General features: G+C 42.3%; 1 protein-coding gene across 10 annotated transcripts in view; it reads right to left on the bottom strand.

Moving 5' to 3' along the window:
* The window catches only part of LOC141047087 (uncharacterized), a 503667-nt gene that overhangs the window by 301922 nt on the left and 178504 nt on the right, over positions 1 to 23241 (bottom strand). For 8 of the 10 annotated variants that reach the window (XM_073542037.1, XM_073542039.1, XM_073542036.1 and 5 more), the window contains one exon: positions 16914 to 17011. In XM_073542037.1, coding sequence (XP_073398138.1) covers positions 16914 to 17011 — 98 coding nt within the window. Of the gene's footprint in view, positions 1 to 16913; positions 17012 to 17094; positions 17219 to 17301; positions 17482 to 17610; positions 17761 to 23241 lie in introns of all 10 variants that reach the window. The other 2 variants (XM_073542041.1, XM_073542042.1) reach the window with 1 other exon arrangement.

Below are 23241 nucleotides of genomic sequence, written 5' to 3'. Positions count from 1 at the left end.
GGTCCCTTTCAACTCTAACATTCTATGATTCACCACTTGCTGCTGTCAAAAGCAAACATGGCATCTTAGAAGGTGTAACAGAGTTGGGCTGAATGCCCTCCTCCCTCAAGAACTTGATAGTATGAGGCGGCCTAATTACTACGATTCTTACATGCCTAATATTGGTATCTGGGCCCGCAATGTACAAAGGTCTATTAGGTTAGGCCAAAGGCAGCGTCCAATAAGTTACTTTTTAACGCTCCCATACACATTAGACAAAAGTTACATGAAAGCACGGATTTCGGGGGGTTTGGGTGACTATATAATGTATTTGGGGGCCTCCCGACAGATGATGTCAGGATAGAGAAGGATCTGGCATCCTGAATTTCAGAGGATAATCCACTTGTTCTTCCTGTAGATAATCCTTTGCTATAGGAGTCTGGAGGCGACGCTCTCATACAAACCACAGGAAAGCTGGAATATTTGTGTTTATGGGGAGTCGGGAGAGATTGCTGTCTGACAAATGACCGTTCAGCCGAAACATACAGTACAGACCAAAAGTTTGGACACACCATCTCATTCAAAGAGTTTTCTTTATTTTCATGACTATGAAAATTGTAGATTCACTCTGAAGGCATCAAAACTGTGAATTAACACATGTGGAATTATATAGTTAACAAAAAAGTGTGAAACAACTGAAAACACGTCTTATTTTCTAGGTTCTTCAAAGTAGCCACCTTTTGCTTTGATTTCTGCTTTGCACACTCTTGGCATTCTCTTGATGAGCTTCAAGAGGTAGTCACCGGATATGGTTTTCACTTCACAGGTGTGCCCTGTCAGGTTTAATAAATGGGATTTCTTGCCTTAGAAATGGGTTTGGGACCATCAGTTGTGTTGTGCAGAAGTATGGTGAATACACAGCTGATAGTCCTACTGACTAGACTGTTAGAATTTGTATTATGGCAAGAAAAAAGCAGCTGAGTAAAGAAAAACGAGTGGTCATTATTACTTTAAGAAATGAAGGTCAGCCAGTCTGAAAAATTGGGAAAACTTTTAAAGTGTCCCCAAGTGCAGTGGCAAAAACCATCAAGCGCTACAAAGAAACTGGCTCACATGAACCACTCCTTTATTGAATGTGTCTTGATAATTGCCAATAATTTCAATTTGTTGTCTTTTCCATTTGCACAACAGCATGTGAAATTGATCATCAATCAATGTTGCTTCCTAAGTGGACAGTTTGATTTCACAGAAGTTTGACTTACTTGGCATTATATTCTGTTTGAGTGTTCCCTTTATTTTTTTGAGCAGTGTATACATATATATATATAAGAGAGAATTGGGATCCAGCAAAAAGATGAAAGTTCACCAGAATTATAAAATCTTCTTCTTTATTTATCCATTAAATCATAAAAAAAAACGTATGAGGAACTCCAAACAATTGGTAACATTCTGCGGTTTCCAAACACTTTGCTAATGTGCATAAAGGAGATCTAAAAAGCTTCTCCTTTAGGGGAATAGAGGTGGTTACAAAACCACATAGGGGTGGTGATTATAAAAGTAAAATCCTCTCTAGAGAAAGTAGGTGGATCTTTTTATTAGAGACTAGAGTTCCTGACGGATTGAACAGTAGAATGGATCTTATTACACAATATTAAGTAAGCAAACATTAAAAAATATATATATATATTTTTTTTTTTTATACAGTGCTTACATTAGTTTCTAAAGATTATATCTCTATCTTAAACCTACTCCAATATATTATTCCTTTGAGAGTCATATTTGTGATTGTCTCTGAAACTTAGATCGTGCCTATTTCATGATGTGTTTTTTCATATATGGTTATATAAAAAATTTTTTTTTTTCATTTTTGCGGCAGTTATTCCATATCACTGTTGATTTATTACTTAGTGTTTATATCATTGGTCTATGTATAAAACATGTTCAATATACACTCACTGGCCACTTTATTAGGTGCACCATGCTAGTAACGGGTTGGACCACCTTTTGCCTTCAGAACTGCCTCAATTCTTCGTGGCAGAGATTCAACAAGGTGCTGGAAGCATTCCTCAGAGATTTTGGACCATATTGACATGATGGCATCACACAGTTGGCGCAGATTTGTCGGCTGCACATCCCTGATGCGAATCTCCCGTTCCACCACATCCCAAAGATGCTCTATTGGATTGAGATCTGGTGACTGAGGAGGCCATTTGAGTACAGTAAACTCATTGTCATGTTCAAGAAACCAATCTGAGATGATTCGAGCTTTATGACATGGCGCATTATCCTGCTGAAAGTAGCCATCAGATGTTGGGTACATTGTGGTCATAAAGGGATGGACATGGTCAGCAACAATACTCAGGTAGGCTGTGGCGTTGCAACGATGCTCAATTGGTACCAAGGGGCCCAAAGAGTGCCAAGAAAAAATTCCCCACACCATGACACCACCACCACCAGCCTGAACCGTTGATACAAGGCAGGATGGATCCATGCTTTCATGTTGTTTACGCCAAATTCTGACCCTACCATCCCAATGTCGCAGCAGAAATCGAGACTCATCAGACCAGGCAACGTTTTTCCAATCTTCTACTGGCCAATTTCGATGAGCTTGTGCAAATTGTAGCCTCAGTTTCCTGTTCTTAGCTGAGAGGAGTGGTACCCAGTGTGGTCTTCTGCTGCTGTAGCCCATCTGCCTCAAAGTTCGACGCACTGTGCGTTCAGAGATGCTCTTCTGCCTACCTTGGTTGTAACGGGTGGCAATTTGAGTCACTGTTGCCTTTCTATCAGCTCGAACCAGTCTGCCCATTCTCCTCTGACCTCTGGCATCAACAAGGCATTTCCGGCCACAGAACTGCCGCTCACTGGATTTTTTTTCTTTTTCGGACCATTCTCTGTAAACCCTAGAGATGGTTGTGCGTGAAAATCCCAGTAGATCAGCAGTTTCTGAAATACTCAGACCAGCCCTTCTGGCACCAACAATCATGCCACGTTCAAAGGCACTCAAATCACCTTTCTTCCCCATACTGATGCTCGGTTTGAACTGCAGGAGATTGTCTTGACCATGTCTACATGCCTAAATGCACTGAGTTGCCGCCATGTGATTGGCTGATTAGAAATTAAGTCTTAACACACAGTTGGACAGGTGTACCTAATAAAGTGGCCAGTGAGTGTATGTATTTTTCCAGCAACATTTTTGAACTGAGTTTCAACCATTTACTCAGGTGTTTTTAACTGGTTTGTTTCACTGCTTTTAATTAAGGGTCATTTGAATATGTTTCACAAAGGAGGATATATTGCCAGTGTTGGAGCTCAGATCAAATAGGACCGTGAAGAAGGCACATAGTGCTGAAACATGTAGTCCCTTGCTGGAATGTTACCAATTGTTTGGAGTTCCTCATATATTTTTTATATGACATAATGGATAAATAAAGAAGAAGATTTTATAATTCTGGTGAACTTTCATCTTTTTGCTGGATCCCAATTCTCTCTTATTCCTATTTGTTGGGGCATACTCCCTGCCTGGATCCGTGCAGAATACAAGGTGAACACCGACTATTGTATTAAGAGGAACTCCTTTATGGTGAGCTGGCTATATGTTTTTTACATTGTTTGAATATTGCCTCTGGGAGTATTAGCCGAGCACCCATAATCAAAGTATTGAACTTGAAATTTCATTACATATGACTGATCCCATTAGCAAAAAATCCTTTTTTGCTATGGAAGTGGATTACTGCAACACAAGACGCAATAAACTTGCCTTGATATTCAATGATAATGTCAATGGAGTGGATATAGCACCTGGGGGATTAAATTCCATCATGTATAATTTGGAACGTATTATGATCAAGGAACAGAAATTATGGTGGGACCATAATTCTCTCAGCTGTTACTGGGAGAGGAAGATGATCCCACGTGGTCTGAGATTAAAAAAAGTGGCCACAACAGCTTATAATGATGAGTTCCAGACCAGGTGGGAAAATGTCCTTAGTGAATGCTCTCTCAGTCTTATAAAATTAATCATTGAAGAAGAAGAGACTGAACTTAAAAAACTCAGTGATGAAATTAAGATTGTGAAAGATTCTCTGGAAATTTATCAAGGCAATGATTCTTACAAATTATTATATGAAAAAATGCAACAAAAATTAAATAAACTAGAGGATACCATCATTGAGACTAAAAAAAGAAAATACACACGAGATTTGGAGGATTACAACAGTAAATGTGCATATAATTGGAGTAAGAATCCGTCATCAATATTAAAAAAACGGAAACCTTGGTTCAGCAAACATAAAGTGACTTTTCAAAAAACTCAAGAAAATATGGACACTACTTTTGGAGATACTTCAGATGATTATTCAGATTCATCAGTGGCTTGTGCATCTAATAAAGGTATGGAAAAAAGAAAAAAATCTTACCAAAGAAATTACAACAAAGAGGGAGCTAAACCAAAAAACGGATTAGAAGGAGAGGAGGAAGACGCCATAAGAGAACAGGCTTATCAGGACAAACTCCGGAAACGGAAGAAGTAACTGTACCAGTCTACAACCTTTCCAGTTATATACTTTCAGCACCGCAACTTTCACTTTTGTCAAAAGGACTTGGTTTTTCCCCGGCATGTAAATTCAATGTATATGACACAGTGATGGATGTTAATCGTCTAGCACGTAGTTTAACCTTAAAATGTCATTTTGGGGATAATATTGGTACTGACAATTTTTGTTCTGTAGAAAATTAGGGATGTTGAAAGGTTACTTACGTTTGAGGAACAGGTGGGTTTGTACAATTTGAGACAACTAGAATCTGAAAGCTCCAAAGGATACCAGATTAATTTAAATGATTCTTTTCATGTAAAAAATACAAAATTTTACCCACTTAAATCTAGACCTCCGATGCTGGATGTTTTTCAAGAAGCGGTGGAAAGGGATTTGGTGGAATTAAATAACAGAGTGGAACTGACCCATCATAATCTGACATTTCATGAGCATAAAGCTCTTCAGGAATTGAGTAAGAATAAAGATCTAAAAATTGTCCAGTCGGATAAGGGTGGATCAATTACCATTCTGGATGTGGGTTTATATAAGAAACTTAATTTAACCGCATTGGGAAACTCCAGTGTGTATAGGGAATTAAATGAAAATCCCACTCTCCCTTTTAATAAGGAAATGAAAAAAATTTTGCAGGAAGGTGTATTTACAGGAGCTATTTCAGAGGAATTGAGTGAAGCTTTGTATTGTGACCATCCCATTATACCCATTTACCACTCACTCCCCAAGGTGCACAAAGAAATTTTTCCTCCCCCACTAAGACCTATCGTTTCAGGGATAGGGTCTTTTAGTGAACGCCTTGGAGAGTGGGTGGATCATTATCTACAACCCCTGGTGGCTTTAACTCCTAGTCACTTGAGAGATAGCAAAGCAGCTATTAACATGGTAGAAAAAATAGAATGGGGGAATGATTTTCTGTGGCTTTCATGTGATGTTATTGGATTATATCCATCAATTCCACATTCTGTTGCATTGGAGAGCCTCAGATATTACCTATCTAAATACAGTGAGTATACATTTGAAATTCAACATTTTTTATTGCTTGCAACTAATTTTTTGCTCACTCATAATTATTTTGTTTTTGATGAGAAATATTATTTGCAGATACAGGGAGTGAGCATGGGGGCCAAATTCTCACCGTCTTTAGCAAATTTAACTATGTCAGTATGGGAGGAGAGGTATATTTTTCATTTTAACAATCCATTCAGACATAACATTTTTTGGTTGGGACGCTTCATTGATCATTTGGTTTTTGTGTGGAGGGGGAACAAGGATTTAGCATCTTCCTTTTTTTCATATTTAAATAACAATAGTTTCAATCTCAAATTTACATGTCACATGAATGAGTCAATTAATTTTCTTGATTTGACCTTGAAAATAGATTCAAATCGGAAAAAAGTGTTGGTGGAATCTTATCGCAAATCTACAGCTGTGAATAGTATATTGATGGCAAATTCATGTCATGCCAACCATGTAATTAGGAATATACCCACAGGTGAACTGATTCGAACAAAAAGAAATAGTACAGAAAAAGATACCTATATGAAAGAATCTGAATTTTTGGCAAAAAGATTAAAATCCAGGGGTTACCCAAATTGGTCTCTAAAAAGAGCGAGAGGCATAGTAGACAATTTAAATAGACAGGATTTGTTGGAATATAAAAATATTAAAGAATATAACAATGATTTGGGTATAGTTTTCAGCACTAAATTTAGTCCACAGTATCAAGAAATAGTTTCCATTATTAAAAAACATTTGCCCATTTTAGAACAAAGTGGTGAATTGAAAGAAATATTAAAAAAAAACACTCAATTAAATTTGTTGCGAGGAGAGCTCCTACTATAGGATCCATGTTGACGGCAAGTTTATTTACTCATCCAGACAAAAAATTGAAACAAAATTGGATGAAAATTGTAGGCTGTTATGGTTGTGGTGCAAAAATTTGTAAGTGTTGCAAATATATTGTTAAAACGAAAACATTTTCTTCTATAAAAAATGGAAAAAACTTTGAGTTTTTTTCTTTTATTAATTGTAATACAGAAAATGTAATATATCTTATTGATTGCAATATTTGCGGACTTCAATATGTGGGTTGCACCACTAATTCATTGAAACAGCGTATGCGAAAACATTTGTCGGATTCGGTTAATTTGCCTATTACAGGAGCCTCTGCGGTTTCCAAACACTTTGCTAATGTGCATAAAGGAGATCTAAAAAGCTTCTCCTTTAGGGGAATAGAGGTGGTTACAAAACCACATAGGGGTGGTGATTATAAAAGTAAAATCCTCTCTAGAGAAAGTAGGTGGATCTTTTTATTAGAGACTAGAGTTCCTGACGGATTGAACAGTAGAATGGATCTTATTACACAATATTAAGTAAGCAAACATTAAAAAATATATATATTTTTTTTTTTTTATACAGTGCTTACATTAGTTTCTAAAGATTATATCTCTATCTTAAACCTACTCCAATATATTATTCCTTTGAGAGTCATATTTGTGATTGTCTCTGAAACTTAGATCGCGCCTATTTCATGATGTGTTTTTTCATATATGTTTATATAAAAAAAATTTTTTTTTCATTTTTGCGGCAGTTATTCCATATCACTGTTGATTTATTACTTAATGTTTATATCATTGGTCTATGTATAAAACATGTTCAATATATGTATTTTTCTAGCAATATTTTTGAACTGAGTTTCAACCATTTACTCAGGTGTTTTTAACTGGTTTGTTTCACTGCTTTTAATTAAGGGTCATTTGAATATGTTCCACAAAGGAGGATATATTGCCAGTGTTGGAGCTCAGTTCAAATAGGACCGTGAAGAAGGCACATAGTGCTGAAACATGTAGTCCCTTGCTGGAATGTTACCAATTGCTTGGAGTTCCTCATACGTTTTTTTATATGATTTAATGGATAAATAAAGAAGAAGATTTTATAATTCTGGTGAACTTTCATCTTTTTGCTGGATCCCAATTCTCTCTTATTCCTATTTGTTGGGGCATACTCCCTGCCTGGATCCGTGCAGAATACAAGGTGAACACCAACTATTGTATTAAGAGGAACTGGCTATATGTTTTTTACATTGTTTGAATATATATATATGAATATGAATATATATATGAATATATATGAATATATATACGTTTAATGGAACGTGCCTCCTGTTGTCCTCCCAACACACCTGAGCGAGTACAACCCCTACTATATATATATATATATATATATATATATATACACACTCACTGGCCACTTTATTAGGTACACCTGTCCAACTGTGTGTTAAGACTTAATTTCTAATCAGCCAATCACATGGCGGCAACTCAGTGCATTTAGGCATGTAGACATGGTCAAGACAATCTCCTGCAGTTCAAACCGAGCATCAGTATGGGGAAGAAAGGTGATTTGAGTGCCTTTGAACGTGGCATGATTGTTGGTGCCAGAAGGGCTGGTCTGAGTATTTCAGAAACTGCTGATCTACTGGGATTTTCACGCACAACCATCTCTAGGGTTTACAGAGAATGGTCCGAAAAAGAAAAAAAATCCAGTGAGCGGCAGTTCTGTGGCCGGAAATGCCTTGTTGATGCCAGAGGTCAGAGGAGAATGGGCAGACTGGTTCGAGCTGATAGAAAGGCAACAGTGACTCAAATTGCCACCCGTTACAACCAAGGTAGGCAGAAGAGCATCTCTGAACGCACAGTGCGTCGAACTTTGAGGCAGATGGGCTACAGCAGCAGAAGACCACACTGGGTACCACTCCTCTCAGCTAAGAACAGGAAACTGAGGCTACAATTTGCACAAGCTCATCGAAATTGGACAGTAGAAGATTGGAAAAACTTTGCCTCGTCTGATGAGTCTCGATTTCTGCTGCGACATTCGGATGGTAGGGTCAGAATTTGGCGTAAACAACATGAAAGCATGGATCCATCCTGCCTTGTATCAACGGTTCAGGCTGGTGGTGGTGGTGTCATGGTGTGGGGAATTTTTTCTTGGCACTCTTTGGGCCCCTTGGTACCAATTGAGCATCGTTGCAACGCCACAGCCTACCTGAGTATTGTTGCTGACCATGTCCATCCCTTTATGACCACAATGTACCCAACATCTGATGGCTACTTTCAGCAGGATAATGCGCCATGTCATAAAGCTCGAATCATCTCAGATTGGTTTCTTGAACATGACAATGAGTTCACTGTACTCAAATGGCCTCCTCAGTCACCAGATCTCAATCCAATAGAGCATCTTTGGGATGTGGTGGAATGGGAGATTCGCATCAGGGATGTGCAGCCGACAAATCTGCGCCAACTGTGTGATGCCATCATGTCAATATGGTCCAAAATCTCTGAGGAATGCTTCCAGCACCTTGTTGAATCTCTGCCACGAAGAATTGAGGCAGTTCTGAAGGCAAAAGGGGGTCCAACCCGTTACTAGCATGGTGTACCTAATAAAGTGGCCAGTGAGTGTATATATATATATATATAAATATATATATAGTAGGGGTTGTACTCGCTCAGGTGTGTTGGGAGGACAACAGGAGGCACGTTCCATTAACCCCTTCCTGCCATCCGACGTACTATCCCGTCCACGGTACCCGGGCCCGTATGACCGGGGACGGGATAGTACATCGGGCCCTTTAATGCGATACCGCGACTAAAGTCGCGGTGATCGCATTAAAATTCCGACGCCATCTCACCTTAGAAAAGATGGCGTCGGCATCCCGGGCTGCGATCCTGCCCCCCCGGCATCCAGAGCGCTGTGATTGGCTGTTCAATTCTGAACAGCCAATCGCAGCGTTTCTCATTGTTTCAGCCAATCAGCTTGGCTGAAACAATGATGTCCTAGGCGGGGATCGAGTACCGATGTACTCGATCCTAGAGCCGGTGCCTGGCAACGCCAGGCACCAGCAAAAAGCACTCGGATTGGCGCGATCGCCGATCTGATCGATCGCGCCAATCGCAGTGCACAGCGGCGCTATATCGCCGCTGTGCCCTGCCAGTACCGGCCAGGATCGGTGCTATATTAGCACCGATCGTGCTGGAGCCTGATGCAGGCCCAGTAGGGCCTGCAGGAGTTGGCTGGCGCGATCGATTAGATCGGCGATCGCGCCAACCACAGGGCACAGCTGCGGTCACCATGTGACCGCTCTGTGCCCTGCTGGTGACCTGGGCATGACCTGCCTAGTAATCGGAGCTGTGAGCTCCGATTCTAGGCAGTTGCCATGGTCACCAGGCAGATCAGGGATTGGTGGGATCGATGTAATCATTCGATCCCACCAATGACAGGTCACAGCAGCGATGTGACCGCTCTGTGACCTGCCCCCTGACCTGCCTCTGACCTGTCTGACCTGTCTGCAGGGGTCCTCACTCTAGCTGAGGATTCCTGCAGAGAGGTCGGACGCAGCAAGAGCTCCTGTGCTGGGTATTGTGGTGCCACAGCTTGTAGCATCACAATCCCTGCAGAAGAAAGAAGAAGAAGAAGAAGAAAGAAAACTACAATTGTAAGTGTTAATTGATCCCTGATCCCCTGCCCAATCTATCTTCACCCCCCCAATCTATCTTCATCCCCCCATCCCCCCTCCACCCCCCCTCTTACCCCCCTTTTACCCCCCCTCTTACCCCCCTCCACCCCACTTTTGCGTCACCTCCGTGCGCAGCCGGCGAGCGTTGATCGGTGACGCAGTTCACCGATCAACACTCGCGCTCGCTTTTTTTTCCTTAGCCCCCTTTCCGTTCACACATTCCGCAGCCGCAAAAGTTGGATAAGTGACACCCAATCTATCTTCATCCACCCCAATCCCCCATCCCCCTATTTTTACCCCCCTCCACCCCACTTTTGCGCCACCTCCGTGCGCAGCTGCCGAGCGTTGATTGGTGACGAGGTTCACCGATCAACACTTGAGCTCGTTTTTTTTTCCTTAGCCCCCTTTGCGCCACTTCCGTACACACATCCCGCAGCCGCAAAAGTTGGATAAGTGACACACGTCACTTATCCAAGCTTGTGCCTGCCGCTTTTCATTTTTTTCACCCCCCTTTGTGCCACCTAACTACAACCCTAACTGTTGATCCCTGCCCAATCTCTCTTCATCCACCCCAATCCCCCCATCCCCCTTCCCCCCTATTTTTACCCTCCACCCCACTTTTGCGCCACCTCCGTGCGCAGCCGCCGAGCGTTGATTGGTGACGCAGTTCACCGATCAACACTTGAGCTCGCTTTTTTTTTCCTTAGCCCCTCCGTACACACATCCCGCAGCTGCGAAACTTGGATAAGTGACACAGTTCACTTATCAGAGTTTGCCGTTTTCCTTTTTTTTTTTTTTTCCACCCCCCCTTGCGCCACCCCGTGCGCACATCCAGCAGCCTAATTTTGATAAGTGACACTTATCAGCTAGGGCCTGCTGTTTTATACTTTTTTCCACAGCTTTTTCTTTACAGAAAGTTTACACCAATCACTCCCCCCCCCTCACGTACACATACAGTTTTCAATAAAGTGTACACCCAAGCACCATATTTACACAAAAATGTCATCAAATTCATCCCAACAGCGCTATTCAGTGGAGGAGGCATATGCTTTACTTGCCTCCGAAACTGATAGCGATTTGGATGACGATCCGACTTTTCTTTATTTTTCGGATTCTTCATCCTCTTCTTCTTCCTCTTCTCCCTCCTCATCTTCCTCCTCGGGTCCTGCGGAACCGCCACGCAGACGCTCCAGGACAGAAGATGAGGCAGCGCCCACCATGCCCGCAGCTGACCCAGTGCTCCCCGTATGGACCTCGCCCCCCGAAAATTACGAGCCACTGATTCCTGATTTTGTGGCAGAATCAGGAATCAAGTTTGACACCACCGGCCTCACAGAAATTGACTTTTTCAAAGTCTTTTTCTCTGAGGATTTTGTTAACCTCATGGTGGAGCAAACTAATTTGTACTCTCGTCAATTTTTGGAGCAAAACCCGCGTTCAACATTTTTAAACTGGTCTCCTGTAGACGCAGTTGAAATGACGCAGTTTTGGGGCCTGGTCCTCCATATGGGGATACTGAAGAAGCCGGAAATTCGGCAATATTGGAGTGTTGATATTTTATACAACACTCCAGTGTTCCGAATGGTCATGGCCCGGACGCGTTTTGAGGCCATCCACAAGTTTCTGCATTATACTGATAATGCAGCGTGTCCCGCACAAGATGACCCCAACTTTGACCGTCTGTTCAAAGTTCGGCCGGTCATCGAACACTTCAACAAAAAGTTTGCTGAAGTGTACGTGCCCCAAAGGGACATCTGCGTGGATGAGTCCTTAGTTCACTTCAAGGGAAGGCTGCGATTCCGTCAATACCTGCCCAGTAAGAGGGCCAGGTACAGAATCAAACTCTATAAGTTGTGTGAGAGTACCTCAGGGTACACCCACAAGTTTAGAGTTTACGAAGGGAAGGACACCCGGATTGAACCCCCTGAGTGTCCTCCTTTCCTGGGAGTGAGTGGGAAAATTGTGTGGGATTTGGTGCACCCACTGCTGGATAAAGGTTATCACCTCTACACTGATAACTTTTATACCAGCATCCCACTCTACAAATCCCTCTCTGAGCGACGTACCGCAGCCTGCGGTACTGTCCGCAAAAATCAGAGAGGCCTCCCGAAGACGCTACTTGGGCAGATGCTCCGAAAAGGTGAGAGCAGAGTCCAATGTAGCGACCACCTGCTGGTGGTCAAGTACAAGGACAAGAGAGATGTCCATCTCTTGACCACCATACACGGTGATGGCAGTACCCTCTGCACTGTACGGGGTACCTCTACACAGGTCCTCAAACCGACATGTGTAGTGGGGTACAACAAAAAAATGGGGGGAGTTGATCTCTCCGATCAACTCCTCCAACCGTACAATGCATTGAGGAAGGCCAAGGTGTGGTACAAAAAGCTGGCCGTGCACATCGTCCAAATGGCAATGCTCAACGCATTCCTGCTGTCACAATGTGCATGCCCCAGCGATACGGCGTACCTTCATTTCCAGGAGGTAGTGGTTAAGGCCATGATGTTTGGCGCTCAGGAAGGAGCGGGCCCCAGTACTTCAGGAACTGAAGGTGCTCGTATTGTCCCAGGTCAGCATTTTCCGGGGGTGGTCCCGCCAACCCCAAGAAAAGGTAAGCCGCAAAAAAGGTGTCGAGTGTGTTACAAAAAAGGAATACGCAGGGACACCACTTACCAGTGCGACACCTGCCCCGAAAAACCTGGCCTGTGCATGAAGGATTGCTTCAAATTGTACCACACCTCCATGCACTACTAATTTACATTAGATTAGTTGGGGGCACATCTAGATTTGTTCATTGGGGGTCTAGTATCCAAAATGATGTCATATGTGGGTTTTTTTCCTGTTTAGGCACATCAGGGACTCTGCAAATGGAACATGACGCCAGCAGACCATCAAAGTCTGCATTCCAAAACAACACTACTTCCCTTTCGAGCCCCAACGTGTGCCTAAACAGTTTTTTCCCACATGTGGGGTACCAGAGTACCCAGGACAAATTGGACAACGACTTTTGGGGTCCAATTTCTCCTGTTACTCTTGGGAAAATTAAAAATTGGGGACTAAATGATCATTTATGTGGGAACAAAACAGGATTTTATATTTTCACGCCTGGGAATTATAATCTTTAGTGAAACACTTGGGGGTTCAAAGTGCTCACCACACATCTAGATAAGTTCCTTAGGGGGTCTAGTTTCCAAAATGGGGTCACTTATGGGGGGTTTCTACTGTTTAGGAACATCAAGGGCTCTGCAAATGGAACATGACGCCCGCAGACCATTCCATCAAAGTCTGCTTTCCAAAACGTCATTACTTCCCTTTCGAGCCCTGACGTGTGCCCAAACAGTAGTTTTCTCCCACATGTGGGGTATCAGGGTACTCAGGACAAATTGGACAACAACTTTTGGGGTCCAATTTCTCCTGTTACTCTTGGGAAAATTAAAAATTGGGGACTAAATGATCATTTATGTGGGAACAAAACAGGATTTTATATTTTCACGCCTGGGCATTATAATCTTTAGTGAAACACTTGGGGGTTCAAAGTGCTCACCACACATCTAGATAAGTTCCTTAGGGGGTCTAGTTTCCAAAATGGGGTCACTTATTGGGGGTTTCTACTGTTTAGGAACATCAAGGGCTCTGCAAATGGAACATGACGCCCGCAGACCATTCCATCAAAGTCTGCTTTCCAAAACGTCATTACTTCCCTTTCGAGCCCTGACGTGTGCCCAAACAGTAGTTTTCTCCCACATGTGGGGTATCAGGGTACTCAGGACAAATTGGACAACAACTTTTGGGGTCCAATTTCTCCTGTTACTCTTGGGAAAATTAAAAATTGGGGACTAAATGATCATTTATGTGGGAACAAAACAGGATTTTATATTTTCACGCCTGGGCATTATAATCTTTAGTGAAACACTTGGGGGTTCAAAGTGCTCACCACACATCTAGATAAGTTCCTTAGGGGGTCTAATTTCCAAAATGGGGTCACTTATTGGGGGTTTCTACTGTTTAGGAACATCAAGGGCTCTGCAAATGGAACATGACGCCCGCAGACCATTCCATCAAAGTCTGCTTTCCAAAACGTCATTACTTCCCTTTCGAGCCCTGACGTGTGCCCAAACAGTAGTTTTCTCCCACATGTGGGGTATCAGGGTACTCAGGACAAATTGGACAACAACTTTTGGGGTCCAATTTCTCCTGTTACTCTTGGGAAAATTTAAAAATTGGGGACTAAATGATCATTTATGTGGGAACAAAACAGGATTTTATATTTTCACGCCTGGGCATTATAATCTTTAGTGAAACACTTGGGGGTTCAAAGTGCTCACCACACATCTAGATAAGTTCCTTAGGGGGTCTAGTTTCCAAAATGGGGTCACTTATTGGGGGTTTCTACTGTTTAGGAACATCAAGGGCTCTGCAAATGGAACATGACGCCCGCAGACCATTCCATCAAAGTCTGCTTTCCAAAACGTCATTACTTCCCTTTCGAGCCCTGACGTGTGCCCAAACAGTAGTTTTCTCCCACATGTGGGGTATCAGGGTACTCAGGACAAATTGAACAACAACTTTTGGGGTCCAATTTCTCCTGTTACTCTTGGGAAAATTAAAAATTGGGGACTAAATGATCATTTATGTGGGAACAAAACAGGATTTTATATTTTCACGCCCGGGTGTTATAAACTTCTGTGAAGCCCTTGGGGGTTCAAAGTGCTCACCACACATCTAGATAAGTTCCTTAGGGGGTCTAGTTTCCAAAATGGTGTCACTTGTGGGGGGTTTCCACTGTTTAGGCACATCAGACGCTCGTCAAACGTGACATGGCGTCCGATCTCAATTCCAGCCAATTTTAGGTTGAAAAAGTCAAACGGGGCTCCTTCCCTTCTGAGCCCTGCCATGTGCCTAAACAGTGGTTCCCCCCCACATATTGGGTATCAGCGTACTTAGGACAAATTTGACAACAACCTTTGGGGTCCAATTTCTCCTGTTACCCTTGGGAAAACAAAATATTGGGGACTAAATGATCATGTTTGTGGAAAAAATATGATTTTTTATTTTCACGCCTGGGTGTTATAAACTTCTGTGAAGCCCTTGGGGGTTCAAAGTGGTCACCACACATCTAGATAAGTTCCTTAGGGGGTCTAGTTTCCAAAATGGGGTCACTTGTGGGGGGTTTCCACTGTTTAGGCACATCAGACACTCGTCAAACGCGACATGGCGTCCGATCTCAATTCCAGCCAATTTTAGGTTGAAAAAGTCAAACGGGGCTCCTTCCCTTCTGAGCCCTGCCATGTGCCCAAACAGTGGTTCCTCCCCACATATTGGGTATCAGCGTACTCAGGACAAATTTGACAAGAACCTTTGGGGTCCAATTTCTCCTGTTACCCTTGGGAAAACAAAATATTGGGGACTAAATGATCATGTTTGTGGAAAAAATATGATTTTTTATTTTCACTCCCGGGTGTTATAAACTTCTGTGAAGCCCTTGGGGGTTCAAAGTGGTCACCACACATCTAGATAAGTTCCTTAGGGGGTCTAGTTTCCAAAATGGGGTCACTTGTGGGGGGTTTCCACTGTTTAGGCACATCAGACGCTCGTCAAACGTGACATGGCGTCCGATCTCAATTCCAGCCAATTTTAGGTTGAAAAAGTCAAACGGGGCTCCTTCCCTTCTGAGCCCTGCCATGTGCCTAAACAGTGGTTCCCCCCCACATATTGGGTATCAGCGTACGCAGGACAAATTTGACAACAACTTTTGGGGTCCAATTTCTCCTGTTACCCTTGGGAAAATAAAAAAATTGTTGCTAAAATATTATTTTTGTGACTAAAAAGTTAAATGTTCATTTTTTCCTTCCACGTTGCTTCTGCTCCTGTGAAGCACCTGAAGGGTTAATAATCTTCTTGAATGTAGTTTTGAGTAGCTTCAGGGGTGCAGTTTTTAGAATGGTGTCAATTTTGGGTATTTTCTGCCATATAGACCCCTCAAAGTGACTTCAAATGTGAGGTGGTCCCTAAAAAAAATGGTTTTGTAAGTTTTGTTGTAAAAATTAGAAATCGCTTGTCAAATTTTAACCCTTATAACTTCCTAACAAAAAAAAATGTTGTTTCCCAAATTGTGCTGGTGTAAAGTAGACATGTGGGAAATGTTATTTAGTAACTATTTTGTGTCACATATTTCTCTGTTTTAAGGGCATACAAATTCAAAGTTTGAAAATTGCAAAATTTTCAAAATTTTTGCCATATTTCTGTTTTTTTCATAAATAAACGCAAGTTATAGCGAAAATTTTTTACCACTAAAGTGAAGCACAATATGTCACGAGAAAACAATTTCAGAATTGCCTAGATCCGTTGAAGCGTTCCAGAGTTATAACCTCATAAAGGGACAGTGGTCAGAATTGTAAAAATTGGCCCGGTCATGAACGTGCAAACCACCCTTGGGGGTGAAGGGGTTAAACGTTCATGTAGGTTTATTGCATCATAAACCCCAAAAACACAAACAGAAAATAAACAGCCTTTAGATTATGCAAAGCAAAGTATAAATGTTCATAGCAGGGCTGTGCTCCGCCAAGCCTGTGGGCACATAGGATGGGATAATGTCCAGGGGGCAGTACTATGGGAACATTAGAAAATGGGGGAAGGCAGTACTGTGGGAGCAGATTAATATGGGTTAGATCTTCACCCTGAAACAACTAATGTGAAAGTCACAGACAGATGGAGAAGTCACATCTATAATCGGCTCTTATCCTGCCATCTCCACCGTTCTCATTACACAAGTATAAAACATATAATACTTGTGGATAAAACAAGACTGAGCACAAGATCTTCACAGATGTCTACACATCATAGGGGAGATCTCCTGACACCTTCTCTCCATCTACCTGATGATCCTGAGGAACATGGAGATCTTCTTGTTTACAGTCCTGTGGAAGAAGAGGATGGGGACATCTCTCTGGTGTTGTCATCTTACTGGATAGATCTGTAGAAAACACATACAGGGACTGAATTCATTCTTTACATACAGATAATTATAGGCCGTGTGTATTTAGTCCTGTCTATTACCTGGTGATGTGAGGGGCTGGGGAACCTCCATCATGACGTTCTTGTACAGATCTCTGTGACCTTCTAAATACTCCCACTCCTCCATGGAGAAATAGACAGTGACATCCTGACACCTTATAGGAACCTGACACATACAAAGATACCGTCATCCCCCCGATCCCTTCACAGTGTTACTGTATAATGTCCCAGCATTCCCAGCAGTGTCACCTCTCCAGTCAGCAGCTCAATCATCTTGTAGATGAGTGCTAGGATTTTCTGGTCACTGATGTCCTCATGGATCAGAGGGTGAGGTGGAGGCCCCATCATTGGGCTCAGGGGTCTTCCCCATCCCTCAGACACAGGGTCCTGACAACGCTCACTAGAGGTCTTCTTCACTACTGTGTAATCCTGGTTATGGAGAGACACATTAATAAATCTCACTACAGACATCTCCAGAGTCCTCACCTCTCCAGTTCTGTCCATCTGTTATTCCCATAGATAAGAATGATGTAATGTGACGTCATCAGAATCTCTCACCTCTCCAGTAAGCTGGAAGAGGATCTCTAGGGTGAGGTGCAATATCCTCTCCGCCATCTTGTCTCTGTCCATATCCATCTTTGATGGATAAATCATAAAAATTTTCTTATGTAGAAGATTTTCACTGAGAGGATCCGATATTGTAGAGATCTGAATGAGAAGATGAGCCGATGTAACATCATAAAAATCCTGTGTAATAATACAATTACTGGAGATAATAAGGGGAACATATGAGGAGAGTTATTATTTTACAGTATTTAGTTCTCTTCTTTACATCTACTAATAAAACCTATATATTTAGGCCACAGACAACAAGCAGTTTCTCCCTCGGAGTCGGCAGCTGAATACGTTTCTCATAGACTCATCTTCCATAACGCTAATTCTCGTCTCATTTCCCGACACTGGAATCGGCATTAGCAATACTGCAGGAGATATTCATTACACGGGACAGGAGAAATAACTACTTCATGATGAGGACGACATCTTCATCTCCTACTACGGCTCTAGAAACATATTTGGCCAGAGTCGGTCACTGACTCCATCCCCACCGGCCGTCTATATGAAGGTTTCCCGTCTTCCCCGCACTGTAATCTTCTATCATGTTAGATCTCAGCTCTGATTCACACACAGAAGATTGAGGCTTTTATAAAAGCTTTTTTTTGTTTCCACAAGCACAAAGGACAGAAATGATCTGATCCCAAAGTCTCCATGTACAGTGTTTTATGGGATTTATTTCTGGCCTTAGGTTAATTTCACATTAGTGTTTTTTTGCATAGCACATCATGCGTTTTTGCATGCGTTTACTTTTTTATGCGCATTCATTCTCTAGGGTTTAAAACAGTGTCTACACATTTGTAAGCCAAAAACGCATGCACACGAAAACGCAGACGAACGCATATCCATGTGCACGCCTGCATTCCCATAGACAGTAATGCGTTATTTTTTTGCATTCCGTGCACATGTGTTTTTTTTACGCCTTTCGGCGGACCCAAAAATACAATAGGGTGCATCGAGTGCGTCTAGGCGCACACCTGGAAAAAGCGCATGCGCACGATAATGCAGACAAACGCGTGCAAGCGCTAGACCACGCGCCCGCCATGTTAAACATAGAGGTGCATGGCGCATGCGACCGATAGCGCACGATGCGCTGCGTGAAAAAACGCTAATGTGAAACCAGCCTTAGGCTTTCCTATATTATACGAAATACACCAGAACAAAACAGATAAAATGTTTCAAATGAAAATTGGCTCCAACAATTCTTGTAAAAATTAATAAAAAAAAAAAAAAAAAACACAGAAGACACATTTTATTATTTTTTAACAAGTGAAACTTTTTTTTTTTTTTACAAATTAACCCCTTTTGGGCTCCAGAACATAGATGTACACCGCAGGGACGGCACAGGTGCGGATGCTACAAAAACCCCTGGCAGTTTCATGATTGCAATACAAGGCTAGAAGGATACAACTTATTTGCTAGAAACAGACTTGATAAACGAGGAGGAGGTGTCGCATTGTATGTTAGAAAAGCGTATATCTGCACAGAGATTGAAGCTTCAGAGACTGGGAGTTCTGTGGAAACTGTTTGGGTAAGAATACAAAGACAGAATAATTCAACGGACACCACTGTAGGCATTTACTACAGGCCGCCTGTGCAAGCTGAAGATATGGATGAACTCTTTATGCATCACATGGTCAAGTTCTCCAAAAAATATGACATAGTGGTCATCGGAGATTTCTACTATCCAGACATTTGTTGGGAATCTCTCTCGGGCAAAACTAACAGGTCAAGCAAGTTCTTATCCTCTCTTGCCGACAACTTTATCTTCCTACAGGTAGGGGAGAAAACAAGAGGATCTACTACCTTGGATCTAATCCTTATAAACAGGGAGGAAATGGTTGAGGAGGTAATAGTGGTTGAGACCCTAGGAGGTTGAGCCATGAATTTTGGATAGCTAGAGGAGGAAGATCTGTGAAGACTCAGACTTCAATGTTAGGTTTTAGAAAGGCAGATTTTAAGGGACTCAGAAAGAGAATCAGAGGGATCCAATAGCTGGATATCCTTAAGGACAAAAATGTCCAGGAAGGATAGGAAATCTTGAAAAATTAGATTCTCAAAGCACAATCGTTAACAATTCCAAAAAGAGAGAAGAATAGGAAGCATTTAAGGAAACCAGGATGGATGAACACAGAACTTAAACACATGCTAAAAAAGAAGAAAGAAATGGTTATCAAATGGAAAGAGGGAGGCATATCTAAAGAAGAATATAATGATGTCAGCAGAAGCTGCAGGTCACAAATCAGACAAGTAAAGCTGACAATGAATTAAGGCTTGCAAAAGATGTCAACAGCAATAAAAAAGGATTTTGGGGATATGTCACAAGTAAAACAAAAGTCAAACATGCTATAGGATTTTTACAGAAAGAAAATGATGAAATGGTAAGAAAGGATGTTGAGAAGTCCGAACTGGAGGTCATTTTGCAGGGCTCTGGCAGTGCTCCTCCTGTTCCTCCTTGCACAAAGGCTGAGGTAGCAGTCCTGCTGCTGGGTTGTTGCCTTCCTACGGCACCCTCCATGTCTCCTGGAGTACTGGCCTGTCTCCTGGTAGCTCCTCCAGCCTCTGGACACTACAATGACCGACACAGCAAACCATCTTGCCACAGATCACATTGATGTGCCATCCTACACTACCTGAGCCACTTGTGTGGGTTGTAGAGTCCGTCTCACCGTCTCATGCTACCACGAGTGTGAAAGCACAACCAACAGTCAAAAGTGACCAAAACATCAGCCAAAAAAAAAAATATAAATTGCTCTCAGTGAGAGAAACAAAATAGGAATCTTGTGGGTATGATACCTTTTAATGGCTAACAAATAATAGTGAATGTTGTTACAAAGCAAGCTTTTGGGACTGCTTATGTCCCTTCATCAGGCTGATATGACAAAATATTTGAAGAAACCTTATTTATATACAGTTTAAGGCCATGTGCACACGATGCAGATATCCAGCGGATCCACAGTGGATTTTACCGCGCAGAAACGCTGTGCAGACGCTGCGGATTTTTCTGCGCAGTTTTCTTGTGGTTCAAAATAAGCAGCATGTCACTTCTTTTGTGCGGTTTTCCATCTGCTCTATTCTCCAAATCCACAGGGGGAAATCCGCAGGGGAAAACCGCAAGAAAAAAGGAAGAAATCCGCGGATTTCTTCAATTCTGCGTGGAAAAATCTGCAGGGCAGAAAAGTATGTGTGCACTCAGCCTAAAGAACAACATTTCAATAAACAAACAATGAGCTTGGAGAGAGAATCCTTAATTAGGTAAGATTAGATAGGTAGTGTGAAAAGTTCTGTGAGATCAAAGGGCTACTTGGAGGAGATAGCTCAGATATGGTAATGGATCATAAAACCTTCTGACAAATTGAGTCCTGTGTGAATAGAACCAAAGATTGTAATGAATTTGTGCTCCCACACTCTCCGATGTGTCTGTGATTTAAAATTGCCTTTTAAAATGACAACTTTCATATTGCCTATGTTGTGTCCTGGATGACAGAAATGTTAGCGACAAGTAAATGGGTTTTTTTGTCTGTAATTGTATGACGATGAGACCTCATCCTTGCTCTCAGTCTCTGTCCTGTTTCTCCAACATAGAGAGGCCACCCCAGTGGCGTAGCAACTGTTTGTGGCGCCCGGGGCGGTCGAAAAATTTGCCGCCCCTTTGGTCGTTGCTATAGCTGACTCCCAAGTGTGTATACGGGTATATAGCTTTTGTAGACTACTGCCAGGTGTGTATATAGCTTCTATAGGTGGCTCCCAGGTGAGTATATAGGGGTATATAGCATATATAGGTGTTCCCAGGGGTGTATACTTGTATATAGTTTCAATAGGTGGCTTCCAGGTGTATACACGTGTATATAGCTTCTATATAAGGCTCACTGGTGCCCTCCATGACTTGTGTACATGACTGGCTTACAAGACTGACATAAATGATTCGTATACATGACTGGCGTAAATGACTGGCATACATGTCTGTCTTTCATGACTGTCTTTCATGATGGGCCCACATGACTGGCGTACTTCTGGCATACATGATTGTCGTACATGACTGGCGTACATGACATGACTGGCGTACATGACATGACTGGCGTACATGACTGGCTTACATGACATGACATGACTGGCGTATATGACTGGCTTACATGACATGACATGACTGGCGTATATGACTGGCTTACATGACATGACATGACTGGCTTACATGACTGGCTTACATGACATGACATGACTGGCGTATATGACTGGCTTACATGACATGACATGACTGGCTTACATGACTGGCTTACATGACATGACTGGCATATATGATGGCTTACATGACTGGCGAATATGACAGGCGTGCCGCCGCCACGTACGTGACTGGTTGAGGCCAGAGCAGTTGAAAAGTTGTGGCATTTTTTTAGGACGCTAATATCTGCTCTTGATGGAGGCGTTTGTATCCAGCACTGACTACAGTCTACATTACAGCTGGAGTAGTAGAAGATGCCAATCTCCAACGATGCTGAAGTTGGTTTCTTATTCGTTCAGTTTCTTATTCGGCTATTTTTTATTTTCTGTTTTTTTTCAGGTTTTTCAATAAAAATAAAACATTCTAAGTATATAATAATATGCAATCATGTGTCCTTTTGTGAATACACTTAAAAACAGATAAAAAAAATTAGAAGGCTGGCACAAAAATGGGCATCAAAGTGGGCACTGAGGTATGGTATTGAAGGGGTTAAATGGCTCTGTGCCACTGATCTGACACCTGATTTACATACCTTGTGATGCCACACATCACGTTCATGTTAATCCAGCCTGGCACAAATGGGTTATGGGCATCAAAACTGCCATCAAAGTGGGCAGAGAACCAATTTTCACACATGTGAATAAGTAACAGCTAAATTTAAGGGGTTAAACGGCTTTGGGCCACTGATCGTAACCTGATATACATACCTAGTGATGCCCCACATGAAATTCATGTCACTCCAGCCTGGCACAAATGGGTTCTGGGCATCAGAACTTTGATGCCAGTTCAGGTGTTAGATCAGTGGCCCAAAGCCATTTAACCCCTTCAAAATAGCTGTTACTTATTCAAATCTGTGAAAATGGGCAAATTGCCCACTTTGATGCCAGGTCTGATGCCCATAACCCATTTGTGCCAGGCTGGATTAACATGAACGTGTGGAGTTTCTTTTTCTTGTTGTATATTAGGTACGACTGCAGTGTTGTATAGAAAAGCTGCATTTTCTGCTGTATGTCACCAGCAATTGTACTTGCTTCATAAACCCCAAAACACAAACAGAAAATAAACAGCCTTTTGATCATTTATACTTTGCTTTGCCTGTCCATAGCAGGGCTCTGCTCCGCCAAGCCTGTGGGCACAAAGGATGGGATAATGTCCAGTACTTCAGGCTCGGTCTGGAGCCAAAAACACAGGAGGCCTTCACCCTCCCAACACACTGACCATGTGCCAAACAACAGCCTCCATTATATAGGCTGTAACCACACCCAGATGTGAGGTATGTGGGTAGGCAGACCCACCCATCTCTCATAGCTATCCTCAGCCGGGACCCAGCCCCTCTTGGGGCTGGTATCCCGGTCCCA

This window comes from Dendrobates tinctorius, unplaced genomic scaffold, assembly GCF_039654945.1.
Source record: "Dendrobates tinctorius isolate UK_male_01 unplaced genomic scaffold, ASM3965494v1 ptg000126l, whole genome shotgun sequence".
Taxonomy (NCBI): Eukaryota; Metazoa; Chordata; class Amphibia; order Anura; family Dendrobatidae; genus Dendrobates; species Dendrobates tinctorius.
The sequence above is the reverse complement of the archived record's forward strand: the minus strand, read 5'-3'. Positions and strand labels throughout refer to the sequence as shown.